This window comes from Alosa sapidissima, chromosome 22 (genome assembly GCF_018492685.1).
Source record: "Alosa sapidissima isolate fAloSap1 chromosome 22, fAloSap1.pri, whole genome shotgun sequence".
Taxonomy (NCBI): domain Eukaryota; kingdom Metazoa; phylum Chordata; class Actinopteri; order Clupeiformes; family Clupeidae; genus Alosa; species Alosa sapidissima.
The window spans coordinates 18,808,861-18,824,205 of record NC_055978.1 but is presented as its reverse complement, the minus strand read 5'-3'; the positions used below and the strand labels follow the sequence as shown (position 1 = coordinate 18,824,205).

The window sequence follows — 15,345 nt, the reverse complement described above, 5'->3', positions numbered from 1 at the left end:
GTATTAATGTACACTAGTGGATCTGCAAACCAGTAACAATGTCACAGTTAAAAGATTCTTCTCTTTTGATTCTCTTATATATATATATATATATATATATATATATATATATATATATATATATATATATATATATATATATATATGCTCATTGAGCTCAATGCCAATCAAACTAATAGGCTAACTGAAGTAAAACCATGGTAATCTATATGGTATATGGGTACATCCAAGGGTATGTGATGATGTGGGGCTATTTTAATCCCAAAGGCCAAGGGATTCATAGTAGGCCTATCCTGATCCATGAAATAACTGCATGATAACTTACAGTTTGTCTGTTCAATTAATGAGCATTGTCCTAATAGAGCCCTAGAGAGATCTGGGTGTATCTAGGCTGTACTGGTGTTAAAGAACACATGATGATTAAATTTTTTTGAAGACACAACATATTTCTTCATCTTGGGTTGCAAATTCCTTGTTTGACTTTCAACCAGTTAGTTTTTATTAAATGAACTCAGTGTAGCCTACGTCACATCATGGTGATGGTGATGAGGGCTGCCAAAACACAGTTCGACTGCTCTCATTCGCATTCCAGCACAGAAGGTGGCAGTAATGTGACAATTTTTCTGGTAGCCTAGGCTGGGAAAAGGACGTTATCAAAATAACTGTAACAGGGACAGCCATTAAGCAGATGTCAGTATTTTATTTCTAATCGATTAGTCTCCGATATGACCTTACGCCTCGTAGCATTGGCTTGTGGAGCTTTTTTATCTAGTTAGCACTTTAAAAGGCGTTGCTCATCGATTTGTTGCCTGTAGCCTTTTCCTACCGAAAGGCTAGGCTACATCACAAGTCTACACCTTGCAGCCTTATTGTGGTGGAGTTGTGAATCGTCGGTATGGAGGATCACGCATTATATTCAGCACCATCAACACCTAAGCCAACAGATAACGAGCCCACATCACCGGTGACATCAAGCCTTGTACTGGGTTCCGAATTAACTTACAAAAGTAAGGATTTTTGTCGTAGGCATGTGCATTCAGTCATCCTTGTAACCTTGTTAGATAGGTCGCAGACACAGTCCATGCATGACTTTCAAAGTGTCCTAGATAATAACTTCATTCAGAATACATTTACAAAGTATTCCTTTCCCCCCTGTGAATTGTTTCAGTGTCTGATGGAGAAACACGCCAGTTCATAAAGTTAAGAGTATCTAACAAAAAACTTTTCACTGGGCAGAAGCATTCAGCAAAACTGGCTTGGAGGTAACTTATTGTAGGCTAGTTTAACAGCTAAGTAACGGTATAACGTAGTAAAATTATATAGTATAAACTTAGGTTATACAACCTAATGAAATCTCATTATTCACAGGGCAATTTTAAAGGAGATGGGTCTTCACAGAAAGCTGTCCTCTGTCCAAGCAAAGAAGAAATGGGATAACCTTCAAAATAAATACAAGGTGTGGAAGAATGTAACCTTCATTACATGTCCATTTTAGTAAAAAACTAAAATGTCCATTGCAACTGCATTGTACTGCACTTCACTGCAGAAATGCAATGTTTTGGGCATGAAACTGCATTGTCTTCAGAAAGTGTGCGGTATAACTGCAGTTGTGTCATAACTGCAGAAAGTTTTTTTTTGTAAGGGAATTCCTCTTGAGAAATCTTGGCCTCCATCATATTATATGCGTTAGCCTACCTAATGCAATTACAAAAAAAAAAGACTGTCCTCCGACTCCTGTCAATTCGGCATCTAAATGTTTCTGACTTTAAGGGGGCACTTTTATGGATTATATGGGGTGTAGGAAGATAGAGTCAAGTCAAGTTTATTTATATAGTGCATTTCATACACAGAGGTCATTCAATGTGATTTACATAAACAAAAGCAAACAGTAATAGTAAATAAAAGCATAGAAGGTCAAGTCAAAAAATAGTTTAAAAGGTAAAGATCATAATAAAACATAAAACGCACGGCACAAAGTAAAATCATTTAAAAAATAAAGAATAATTAAAAAGACAAAATAAAAGACACAAGGTAGAATAATTTAAAGGCAGATTCAGAATTTTTAACCCAGGGCAGTTAGCAGAAGGCATCTGAGAACAGTCTGGATTTAAAACTGGCTACAGTTGGGGCCTTTTTGATCTCTTCCGAAAGTTGGTTCCAGAGCTGAACCACATAGCAGCTAAAAGCTGCTTTACCATGTTTAGTTCTAACAGCAGGTTTTACTTACAGGTTTTTATCCTGTATGCTACTGAGGCCTTGAATTTCCCATTGGGGATCAATAAAGTATCTATCTATCTATTTATCCTGACACCAGAGAGGTTGAGAAGGTGTGGGTAGAAGTAGGGGAGAACCGGGACGAATGAAACACAATTAAACATAATTTACAAAGACATCGTAAAACACTGAAAGCTAATATTTTGTCACTAGCAACCTACATCTGTCCTCTGTCAAATACAGTTGCATTTTCAGCTCTGAACAAAACCGTTTAGGAGTTATTTAAGGAGAAGTCGAACGTGCGTTTTGTTTCATTTGTCTCTCCTGGCCGGGACAAATGAAACAGCATGGGGGGGACGAAAGAAACATACAGCTTAATCTATGTAAACTTCCCACAACTTCAATATTTGAGAACATGAATGGTACTTCAAATATGTGTTATTTTAGATAGATTGCTGCTGGGCTATACGTTTTGGTGAATGTCTGTTAACAACACATTGCTGTTATGAAGAAGCGTGTATCTCGTGGTTATGGAAACCATGCACTATGCCATTATTAATAACGCATGTTTCGAATTATCATGAAAAGCTCATTGCCGTTATCAACCCTGCTGGAGATAAATGCCTGAATGAGTTTTTATAAATCACGTTTTGACATCACCAGCCCTCTAAGTTTGGCAATATTTACCGTGGTAAAAAGCTGATTTAGTTATTGCTTTCATGTGGCTGTTGAAATTTAGATCACTGTCAATTAATACACCAATTTTTTTAACAGTATCCCTTGCTTTCAACCCTTTTGTGTCAAGGAGAGTGGCAACCCCTAAGTCTCTCCTCCTTTTTACCAAATATAATTAGCCTACTTCAGTTTTGTTCAGCTGAAGAACATTTTGAGACATTCAGTTGTTGATTTCAACAAGTTTGTAGAGATTCTAGGGGACCATAGTCATTTGGCGACAGAGCTAAGTAAATTTGTGTGTCATCTGCATAGCTACAGTATGATATAAAACAAATGTGACACCCTGGAATGTATGTGTAGTAGACGACTACAAGTTCTGCAAGTTCGTTAAGCCAATTACGCCTTATTGTTCTGAAGATTGTTACAACGAAGTGTTATAACCATAACAATAACCGAAATTAAATGACAGCTTAAAGTTTATATAAGGAAGGACATTAATGTTTCCCCTCCTCTTCAAAATGATATACCATTTTGGCCTTGTCCTATTACATGCACTTGCCACCTTGATGCTCTGGAAAGGATGATATCTTAAGAAGTCCACAATACCTTGTTAGCGGAGACTGCAAAGAATCCTGCAGAGAGGCCAACTCAGGTGAATAGATTCAAGTATTAGTTCAAATTATATTATTGTCTATTGTTTAGTACCAGGCAATTTAGTAGGAAATCTGAATTTTATGAATCATACTTGGAAGCTATTTTATCAGTCACAACAAGAAGTTTACAGGTGACATTAGTCAATCAGTAGATTTAAGAAAAAAAAACATAGAGTAACTTTAGGTATACTTCTGTAGACATTCGCCTATGCGTGTGTCTGTACATTTACTGTGCATAGACGTTCTCAAGCACTAGCTCAGGGTCAAGAGAAAGCAAAATCTGTTTATGTTATTTTTTTCTTTAGCAGAAGCTTTTATGCAAAGTGACTTAGGAGTACAGATGCACATTTTCATTAGTGGCTTATGTTTACTGCCTGGTGATGATAATTGTTTATTTCTGCTGAAAGATGTGTCCACAACAACAAAACAAGTACAGTCTAAACCAATGCACACACCTGTGTCCATATCATGCAAAGCCATGTCCGCATGTAAGGCATATATTTTGTGAGTGTATCTCACGAAACCATGAGCAGTGCTAGACCATTTGCACTCAAGGAGCACAATGACTTACAGTTATGGCCCGACTCTGTTCAGTGTCCATATGCAGGAGCAGAATGTTTTGACACCCTTGAGTTTGTTCATGTGCAGGACCTAAAGAACCCGCCGCCCGGTGTCACGGTCATCCCCAGCACCTGGCGCTGGTTTTCAGTGATGGACGATGCCATGGAGGGGCGGTTGGACAACAGCGCCCCAGAGGTGTCCATTGCGTCCATTGCGGCCAGCCGCGACTCAGATTTCAAACCCATCAAGCCCTGCCGTAGACGGTACTTCAGCACCGTCAGGATGGAGCCTGTGGCAACGCAGCCAGCGGCAATGCAGCCAGCGGCAGTGGTGACGTTGCTGCCGCGAAAAAACGAGATCGAGTTCTTGGTGAACGACAACGACATCCTATGGACACCGGAAGGCACTGCGGGGGATGCAATGCAGCAGGAGATGGAGAGCGACAGGCGGGATATCGAGCAGGAGAGGGCGCAGCTGGACAGCGACTGGGGGCTTGTGGAGAAGGAGCGTGAGGTGCTGGAGCGTGAGAGGATGGTGCTGGAGCACGAGCGCGCCGGCCTACAGAGAGAGCTCGCCGCCCTGGACCGAGACCGGGCCGCCCTCGAGAGAGAAAGGGCGTCCGTAGAGAGAGACAGGGCAGCGGTGGATCGGGAGAGAGCCGTGCTGGAGAAGGAGAGGGCAAGACTGGAGAGTGACAGGCTAGCGACTGGCCTCAATAATGTGGTCAGCAGCAGGGACTATACAACTGTTGGAATGAATGGTAGAACAAACACGTCAGATGGGATCAGGCAAGTGACCCTTGATCCAGAATGTCTGGACAGGAGGCAGAAGTTCCTGGACTTGTTTGAGAAACTCATAGAGAAATTCTGATTCTCTAAATCTAAGTCTTTTTTCTTTTTCTAATTATAATATTTAAAAACTCTAAAACCAAGCTAGGCTAAAGGTACTATAGGGTGGAGTGATTGTTACTCTCAAGTTCTTAGCTCATTTAACAGTTTTGTTAAGGTGCCCTGCCACACATATTCCATTACTTTGTGGTAATGTCTGAAGTTCCGCCATGGATTCTGTAAAAATTTTTGTGGAAAACATGCCTTGGTTATCTTGTTTCAAGCCATTCTAGCGTGGTATAGAAAGCCTGCAGGAAGACTCGAAGGCTCGATTTGCACCAGTTCTCATTAATATTCAACGAGCTAAGTTGCTTGACTCTGATTGGCTAACAGCTGGTCAGTTTCGTCCATAACATGACAGCTGTTATCAACTAATTTGGCATGAACTTAGCTTGGTTAGCAAGTGCTAGCATTGTCCAAATGGACATAAAACCTGCTAGGCTTGCGAGTGCATTAAACCTGTATAACATAACACTTCCTTGAGTTGACAATAACGTTTTACTTACCGACTGGGCACTGGTCGTAGACTGCCGCGATGGTAGCTGTTATCAACTAATTTTCTGAAGCTGACTCCACTTTTTCTGACAGCATTTTTTCTGAGACCTGATTCCTTAGAGATGTTTTTCTGAGGCAGTTTGGTTTGAAGCAGTTTTATCTGAGGATGACAGAGGTTTTTCTTACGCTGAGGCAGTTTTGTCTGAAGATGACAGAAGTTTTTCTGAAACTGAGGCAGTTTTGTCTGAAGATGACAGATGTTTTTCTGAGTCTGACATCTGAGTCTGGTTTTTCTGACGCTGAGGCAGTTTTGTCTGAAGATGACAGAGGTTTTTCTGACGCTGAGGCAGTTTTGTCTGAAGATGACCAATGTTTTTCTGAGTCTGACACCTGAGTCTGAGGATGTCCTAAAATGAACACCGTACTAATGATTAGCCTATCGGCTACCTGAAAAGTTAAGTGTTTAAACTAGCATTTACAGTGTTCTATTTGATGGTGTATTGGCTCTAAGTTTGTGTGATATATAGTCTAGAAAGTTTTTATTCACATTAAGATTTTCGCCATAGGCAGTAAAAGACTCCGCCATCTTTGTCAATAATTTTCGCTGATAAAGTTTCAAACTATGATCATAACGGCCTTTCCACCAATCAGAGGCATCACTGTGGGATTGTGGGATTGTTCAGGATTGTGGGTAATGAAGTACTTATCCAAGACATCGCGATTAAAAGACATTTATTTCAAAACAAGGTTAGTGCCCCTTGAATTTTCGCCCTCTATATGACCATATACAATCGCTTAGTACAGCCGTAGCTGGTTTTGAGTCTACCATGTGCAGTTAAGTTTTTATGGCTTATACCCGAATTGTCAATGGAGAAATTGCATTGAATTCTTACTTCCGGAAACTCCTGTGGGCGGGACTGTGATGCTCTATAATGTTTTACTTATGGACTGGGTACTGGTCGTAGACTGCTGCGATGGTAGCCTACTGCTCCAGGCTTCAACAGCAACCTTTTTGCAAAGCCTGTTGCATTGTTACAAAAAATAAACTGAAGTCATTTGATCCTCAACTCAGTTTTGAGTTCTTGGGTAAAATGCATGGCTGAAGTTCTATTCGTGCATAGCGCACAAGCCCTTTGACATTCAGCCATCCTTACATACATAGAGCTAGACGAATTCTGTGGCATGGTCTCAACTGGGCGAGCTCATGAATAGTAATGAGTAGGGCTGTCAATCGATTAAAAAATTTAATCTAATTAATTACGTACTCTGTGATTAATTAATCTAAATTAATCACATATATAATATTTGCTGTGAAAGTATTTTAAATATTTAAATTCAAATGAATCATTGAATAATCAGCATTAGTGACATTAAAGTTCAAAAACTCTTTTATTATTATTTTAATAATGGCCATAATAATCTATGATATGACCTAATGTGCTGAGGAAATAAATTCAAAAGTGCTTCGGGAAGAAGTTTTTTTTTTATATATATATATACAAGGTATTTCAGGCCACAGATATAACCTAGGGGACACAATGAAAATAAATGAACACTCCCCTCAATGTCAACACTATTTCTGTGCATTGATGTGCGACTTTAGAGTTAATGAACTTCGGTGATATGTAAATTCCTTGCTGCAGACATTGCAGAGGACTTTATTTTAATCAACACCATCAGGCCGTTTTTTAAAAGTAAATGTTCCAATCAATGATCTAGGCAGCACATTTTCTTCTCTCTCCTTCTTTTTACAGTCTAATGGTTACTGACTACAACGGCTCGGGGTCAAAGGTCATACAGAATCGATTAATCTGCGTTATTTGTTTTTAATCAGTTATTTTTTCTCAAATTAAATAATCAAAATTAATCTGTTATTTTGACAGCCCTAGTAATGAGCTTAATCAATTCCACGTCTAACTGAAGAGCTTTTGCAATTAGCCCGATGTCTCCGCTTATTTATTTTCAGTGGCTAGAGCTGACAGAGGAGGTAGCTCTTCATTTTCACATTCACAACATAGCACAAACACATATGGACCTAACATATTTAAAAAATACAAGTAAAAACATTTTGTGTGGCAGGGCATCTTTAAGCAGTTAGCAATGTTTATAAACATGGCATTGACATGTTGTACTTAAGTTCTAGTTCATCAGCTCTGGTCTTCCTCTTAACTTAAGCTCATTTATAATAAAAACGTTGAGCCATCCCTGTTTTGGAGAGGTCACCAAAACAACTTTATTCAATTGTGGTATTTCCATACAAAGTACACAATAGCACACTATGATTCACCCCCAAACCATTCCCACAAACCCCCTCAGTCACACAGAAGCCATGAAATATTTATGTGAAGGCTATTGTGCATGTTTTAAAACAACACTTTGAAATGTAATATACCAAATATTGCAATTCATGTAAAAAAGCTATTTAAAGAATATATATATATTTTTTATATTACAGTACAGACTTTACAACAAATGATTGTGTTAGAATGCTTATTTTTTATTGCATTAGATAATCAAATTGTCCTTTCAACGAATCCGTAAGCTCCAGCTTGAATGATTTTAGGCTAGTAAAATGAACATTTTTCAGGAAGTGTGTTAGAATTAACTGCACATTAATATTATCACTTTTTTTTTTTACAAAACAAACACATTTGAACAATGTCATCACTGGTCATCTTAGCCAGTCCTGAACAGGAATAAAAATAAAATAAACAAAATATTTTTGATTGATTGATTGATTGATTGATTGATTGATTGATCAATAAAACTGATTCATAGTTTATGTTCAGAGGTTCATGATTTTGTGTTTCTTCCCATGATTTTTCATCTGAGATCTGAGAAATTCAAGATAAAACTTCCTCTGCTGTGTGTGTGTGCATGTATATGTGTGCATCTGTGTGTGTGTGTGTGTGAGTGTGTCTGTGCTTGTGATTGGGTGGCATAGACACCTAAGAAGGCTTTGTCACATTTCCCCAGTGATTTTTTTCAAAAAAGCGAACTCTTATAGTCTGTTTTCCAGTGACCAGTGACTTCTGGTCGTAGCGTGTGTGAGTGTGTCTTGCATTAATGTCTTTTGGTTGGATATCCATATGGAAACAGGCAGGTAGTTGGAGGAAAAGTTTGCATCATTACCAATTCAAATATCATCTACTGAGTATGCAATTTTGTGTGTTCAAGTGTCTTACTGTGTGTGTGTGTGTCCGCGCGCATGTGTGTTTGTGTGTTTGTGTTTGCACAAGTCAGTAAAAGGCATCTATTCATTTGTAAGTTTGCATGAGCCTTTAGTGAGGAAATAAAGTTGGGTGAGCACACAGAGGTCTTAACGCATGTGCAAATTTGTGTGTGTGTGTGTGTGTGTGTGTTTGTGTGTGTGTGTGTGAATTTAAATAAGAGCACCAATAGGAATGCGAGGCAGACACACATAGGCATGCGGGGTTCTGCTGAGGTTGAGGGGGTTTCCATCCAGGCGCACGTCCTCCAGAGCGTACCGGATATAGTGTAAGTCTTTCACGTTGCAGAATGTGTCTTCGTGCAGCATTTGGATGTTGTTGTTCTGAGGAAAAAATTGTAAAAAGTGAAGACAACCTCAAAAAACTCATTAAACTTCAAACTACACATTGCAACAATATTCAAAATAGAGTGGTACAAATGTAATGTACACTCCTCAATTAATACACAAACTCATGTGCAGAGTTCAGCCAAGGGCCATGGAGTTTTAACATCTGGGTTGGCATGATAGCAATTCTTGCTAAGGGCACCAGGTGGCAGTATTGAGGCAGGAGTACAGGTACCTGTAGGTGCAATGAGCGTAGACTGTCCGGCAGCGGTACAGGAACATAGTCAATGTTGTTATCCGTCAAGTACAGGTACAGAAGACCTGCCATATCCTGGTGAGAAAATAACAAGGGGCACTACTCAGTACAAAGGTGTTGAGGATCCCTGAATTGAAATATGGTATGTCATATACCGCCATGTGTGACATCAACAATGAAAACATTTAGTATTATGTAAATGCTTTAAAGTTACTTAAAATGTATAATCTAGCATACTTTTCTGTCAATATCTATTCATGTACTTCTGATGCCATGAATTCATGAACACCTAGTTCTTTTGATAGGTCACGGTCTACTGCTGTGATATTTTTTTATTGTATAGTCTCTCTCTCTCTCTCTCTCTCTCTCTCTCTCTCTCTATCTCTGTATATATATATATCACTCACTCACACACACACACACACACACACACACACACACATACTCCCTCAGTTACCTTGAAAGCCTCTTTCTGAATGCCCGTGCTACCCAGTTTGTTGATACTGGCATCAATGAGGGTCATGGAGGCTGGCAGGGCGGGCAGATGGACAAGCCTGTTCTCTCTCACCACCAGCTCCTGCAAAGCGGGCAGCCCGAAAAAGGCGTCATCGTCCACCCGGCCGATCTCGTTACTCGTAAGATCGATTCTCTTCAGCTTGTCTGGACACAAGAGGTGAGCAAAAGTACTGTGAGACACCCGGCATAATGATTTACATGCTACGTTGTGCTAATTGTTCCATAACAGATAAATAGGAGACTTTGCAAATGACGTCAGCTATATTTTCACATTCCAATAGATAAAGGAATATTTTCCTCAGCACAGATGTGTTGGTATGCACTGTGATTATTCAGTAAAATGATAATTCATTTCAGCATTTGTTTTTTCTTTTAAAGTGGGACACATACTCATGTTAGCAAAGTCGGACTTGTTGATCTTTGTGATCTTGTTGTAGCGGGCATAGAAGTGAGTGGTATCTTTGGGCAGGGGTGGTACACTCTGCAACTTCACATCGTCACAGTAGACAGACCCGCCCAAGCAGGTACACAGCATGCAGGTTGACATACCTGTGGATTCATGATGCAGAATAAATAAGGAAAACATTAAGATGCAACAATGAAAGAATTAAACAACAAAAAGTCTCATGATAAAAATGTGTATGTGTGTTTTGTGGGAGGAATGTCATGTGAGAGATAGTAAGCAGACAAACATGGTTTCATACACACACAGTCGGGTATGAAGTTTTAGACACGTATATTAATGATGCTGAAACAGTGTTTTACAGAGTCACTGGTGGTAACGACGTGCCACACATGAAATGGATGAGAGACACCAGAAGACACATGAACACAAACATGATGACATGGGGGTTGCATGGAGGTAAGGAGTTGATGTTACATGAACATATTTGTATGTAGTACCCAAAATATGGAAATGCTGTATCGTTTGGTTATGGATGTGTCTATGTCGATATCTGTAATAACAGGCAGTGCCCAGGTTACGAAAGAGATTGCTTATTAAGTCTGTCTTTAAGTTAAATTATAAGTTGGAACAGGTGCATACTTCACTTACAGTAATTTCCTGTGTATTAACCACATTGTGTATCAACCGCAGGACAGTGTTTTATGCAAGTTAAAAAAACAAAACCATATTAATACCAAATGAACTGCCCCTGTGTATTAACCACATAGCTGAAGAAATGTTGCAAGAAATGTTGCAAGTATAAGTATGTGTAAGTATATACTCTTTTGATCCCGTGGGGGGAATTTGGTCTCTGCATTTATCTCGAACCGGCAACCCTTCAGTTACAAGCCCGAAGCCCTAACCAGTAGGCCACGGCTGCCCCTAACAATGTACAAACTGCGGCTAATAGTTGGGAAATTATGGCACACAGAATTGAGCATGAGGAAGAAACCAAGAATGTGGGAGACATAAAGAATGTGGGAGACAACCAAGAATGTGGGAGACACAGTGGCATAAGTACAGTAAAAAGATCTCTCTAGAAGTCATGTTTTAGTTTGCCTGCTCTGGTCTCTAGTAGAAACATGGTGGACTCTATGGAAAGGGACCCTCTCCCTATGTAGATATAAAGGACTCAGGACTTGTTCTAAGGTAATTACAGATAAGTATACATACATACTGTATAAAATAAGTACAAGTAATTATGAATTCTACATTGCCTTTCTCTTAATACATCACACTTACCCTCCACTATACCTTTAAAATAGCAGACGGGGTTATACGCTCCACGAGTCAATTCACCACTGAAGTGTGTAATGCTTTCATGACTGTCACAGTTGTGTGGTAGTGCATAGTGTACATGCATTCATATTATAAAACATTGTATGACACAATGTTTTTGATGTAACTTATGAGTGCAAGGTGGTTCATAACCTGGGGACTGCCTGTACATTCATTAGAGAGTAGCATTGTAGCTTGAATTAAGTGATTAAGTATAACAGTGTCTACTTACTTTTCTCTTTCCTGTCTGCACATATAAGGAGGCAAATGGAGCCCCAGGCCAAAGAGTGACGGGTGATAACAATCATGGAAACACATTTAACTCATTCCAAACAGGTAATATTATTCTGTAAGTGTCATGCTATTTTTCTCTTAATTGGTGATAGGTTAACATTGTCATCATCAATATGGGGTACGTAGTATGATCGTATCCTTAGATAACAAACACCTTACTGGAAACCTCTCTCACAAGACTTTGATATTGTAATACTGTACTGTATATATCAATGGATATTAACTACCTTGATGTGTAACATTAAGCTATGGTATATTTCAAATTGTACAGAACTTATGACATACATAGTTATGCCAATCTAATGATAGAGGGTTCCAATTCAGTCTTACACAGTCTGTTAAGTTAACCTGTTGCCGACAGCATTGCTGCTGGCTGACACAATATATGTCTGGACCAAGCAGTCGGCCGCGAAACAGCACAGCAGTGGGTGGGTGGGAATAGTATTGAGGTGGTACTGACCTTCCGTACTGTCAATGTCAATGTCAATGTCAGGTGAGCCTGACTCTCCAGAGCCCACAACACCCCCTGTGACCTCCTCTGGGGTGGTAGGGACTGTCGGGAGCAGCTCGTCCTCTTGTTTACACACACATATTAGGTGTTAAAAGACAGACAGACACATCATAGGGAAAACACGAAGGGTGGACATGAGTGGGGCAAATGAGTGATGGCTGACAAAGGAAAGGTTGATGATGAGTTAACACATGATGATGATGAGTACTTTTAGAGACTGATGAACACACATTTAACCAATCAAATGCAGTTAAATGCAGTGGAGGGGAAGTATGATGGCTAATGACAATGTATCGTGTCACAAATAACCAAGCAGAGCACAGAGATGGCCATAGGACTTGACCTAACTGTTAACCATGAGTAAATTGTATTTGTACAACAGCCTATTATAAGGACTGGACACCCCCCCCCCCCCCCCCCCCGGTCCATCTCTTAGCATAACACTAGATCATGAAAACAGCTTTTCCCAATCGTCAAACCAATATACCCTAGCCTAGGCTACACTCATCAAACATCCAAAAGATCAAACAACATCAATCAAAATCGGTCAATAATCAATGAAATAACATTGTGTTGATATGGTTGCCTTATTATTATTATTATTATTATTTTAAAGCAAAAGCATACAGGGGGGCATGGGGGTACTGACCTTCCACTATTGTAGGGACTACTATAACCTCCTCCTCCCCAGACTCGGGCTCCCCCGACTCCTCCGCGGAAGCCCCGGAGGCCTCCTCGGGGAGGTCCGGAACCAGGGGGAGCTCCTCCTCTTGTTAGAGACAAGGCAAGGCAGTGCAGTGAGAGAGACATTAGAGTCCCAGCAAAGGATGGTGGGGTGGATGACATGGATGTGATGGATGGAAGGCAATGATCAATGCAAAAAAAAATACATAAAAATAAGCAAAGAAATGAAATCACACACATTTAACTCAGTCTGAACAGTTAAATGGAATCAAAAAGCTTTGAGCATGTAGGCTAGGCCATAAGCATAGACTATTTTGTAGCAAAGTAGAGACCCTTTTAATCGTAAAGTCCCCAAAAGTGCACTACTGAGACCACTACTGAGTGAAAAGGAATCAAGTCTATAGAGGCTGAATACTTTGTGTTACATTAAAGATGGACCAATACTGGACAGATACCCTCTAGACTCAAAAGAAAGACTACCCACTAGAATCACTGGTACTGACCTCCATCAGGGACCAACACTATTCCTGAACCTGACCCAGAACCGGAGGCTCCGGACCCGAGGTCACCAGAGACTCCAGAACCTGCGGAGCCCAGGTCGCCGGAAGTCCCCGAAGCTTCGGTGCCAAAGTCCCCGGAGGTTCCAGAGGCTTCCCCGCTAAATTCACCGGAGATTCCGGAGTACTCAATCTCACCGGACGCCTCGGACGGCTCCTCGCCAGAGGAAGCCCCGGAACCCCCGGAACCCCCGGAGCCAAAGTCGCCCGAAGCCCCACTGAACACGCCGGAACCAAAATCTCCAGAAGCGCCGGAGCCCCCAGCGTCCCCGGATGCCCCCGATGCCTCTCCCGACTCTCCCAAGTCCCCAGAGATTTGAAGAATGTCAATGGGCGTCAGGCGCAGCTCCTCCTCTTGTTAGAGACAAGATTAGGTGTTAAAGGACAGATTAGAGACCAAAGATGGGCAATGATTCGAGACAAAAGAGAGACACAGACAGACAGACAGACAGACAGACAGAGAGAGTGAGTGAATGAATGAATGAATGAATGAGTGAGTAAGAGAGGTGACTGTTGAGCTGGATTGGAGTGGATGGTGACGTTATGAGTGAGTGAGTGTTAAAGGGTGATAACACACATTTAACCACTGGTGGGGAGTTAAATGGAATGACAGCCGTGTGGCAAGAGAAACCCCATCAGGGGTGGTGGCCCTACTTTCTGTATTCCTGCGAAGCACTGCAGGAATGCAGTGTGTCTGTGTGTGTGTGTGTGTGTGTGTGTGTGTGTGTGTGTGTGTGTGGAGAAAGAGAGATAGTGAGGGAGAGAGAGTGAGAAACAGAGAGAAGGTGAGATAGATAGATAGAAAAGGGAGGGAGAGGGGAGAGATAGATACAGATAGAGGAGGGGAAGAGAGAGTGAGGGACAGAGAGAAGGAGAGATAGATAGATAGATAGATAGATAGACAGAGTAGGTAGATATAAAGAGAGAGAGATAAAATGGAGGGAGAGGGGAGAGATAGATAGACAGGCAGGGGGGGTTGTGTTGGTGTTGGTGGTGGTGTTGTCTTACGGCCCGCTTTGCTACAGACCTCCCTGCGAGTCGGGGCCCATGAGCTGCCCGGAACCCCCAGAGCCTCCTGCAGGGATGAGCTGGGGCTTGATGGGGATCTCCACCTCGGCCGAGACATACTCCTCCTCCACCACCTCTGGATACAGCTCCTCTGTATACTCCTCCCCCGTATACTCCTCCTCTCCAACCGGCTCCTCCGCATCGAACTGCTCCACATCCACCTCCTCGGCCTCCACCTCCTCCACATCTACCTCCTCTCCTTCCTCTGCCTCGGCCTCCTCCGCATCCACCTCCTCCACCTCCTCTCCCTCCTCGCCCTCGGCCTCGTCGACCTCCTCCACCTCTTCTGCCTCCGTCTCCTCCGCCTCCTCTCCCTCCTCCTCTCCCACGGCGCTCTCCTCGGGCGGGGCCAGCGTGCCGATCTCTATCTGCGGACCAGATGCCAGGGAATGCCAGAAAATCAGAGCCATATCAATTGAGCCCCCCCCCCCTTCTTCTGTGAGTGTTAGAAGTGAGGGCTCTTGAGAGGAGCTCAAAATCTGTCTGCTCTCTCTCTCATTCGACGGGAGGCGCACGTTGACATGAGAAATGTATTTACACCTTTGCCAGTGCTGTAGATTATATGCATAATACTACTCACTATCAGCAATACCATGAGTTGTGTACAGCTAATGCTCTAAGTATAAACCCAAAAGACACTCTTTTGGCGTCCCCACAGGGCACGACTCCTTACACTACAAGGTCCAAGCTCCTCT

The 15,345-nt window shown here is 41.6% G+C and overlaps 2 protein-coding genes across 4 annotated transcripts in view; one reads left to right on the top strand and one right to left on the bottom strand.

The window, feature by feature from the left end:
• Positions 1–649: 649 nt before the first annotated feature.
• LOC121697586 lies at positions 650–5,381 on the top strand. 3 transcript variants are annotated; one of them, XM_042079156.1, is made up of 5 exons: positions 655–690; positions 865–1,007; positions 1,169–1,262; positions 1,369–1,456; positions 4,191–5,381. In XM_042079156.1, the coding sequence occupies exons 2-5, from the start codon at positions 896–898 to the stop codon at positions 4,971–4,973; spliced, it is 1,077 nt and encodes a 358-aa protein (XP_041935090.1). In that variant the 5' UTR covers positions 655–690; positions 865–895; the 3' UTR covers positions 4,974–5,381. The 3 variants fall into 3 exon arrangements, with proteins under 3 accessions (XP_041935089.1, XP_041935091.1, XP_041935090.1); XM_042079155.1 differs by having other exon boundaries at positions 650–1,007; XM_042079157.1 differs by lacking the exon at positions 1,169–1,262 and having other exon boundaries at positions 650–1,007.
• A 2,788-nt stretch (positions 5,382–8,169) lies between these two features.
• The window catches only part of epyc (epiphycan), a 19,030-nt gene continuing 11,854 nt past the window's right edge, over positions 8,170–15,345 (bottom strand). Inside the window, exons 3-11 of the mRNA XM_042079158.1 lie at positions 14,941–15,018; positions 14,610–14,688; positions 13,529–13,936; positions 12,991–13,110; positions 12,291–12,404; positions 10,204–10,362; positions 9,755–9,957; positions 9,277–9,372; positions 8,170–9,038 (exon numbers count right to left, since the gene is read on the bottom strand). Coding sequence (XP_041935092.1) covers positions 8,868–9,038; positions 9,277–9,372; positions 9,755–9,957; positions 10,204–10,362; positions 12,291–12,404; positions 12,991–13,110; positions 13,529–13,936; positions 14,610–14,688; positions 14,941–15,018 — 1,428 coding nt within the window. The 3' untranslated portion in view covers positions 8,170–8,867. The remainder of the gene's footprint in view (positions 9,039–9,276; positions 9,373–9,754; positions 9,958–10,203; positions 10,363–12,290; positions 12,405–12,990; positions 13,111–13,528; positions 13,937–14,609; positions 14,689–14,940; positions 15,019–15,345) is intronic.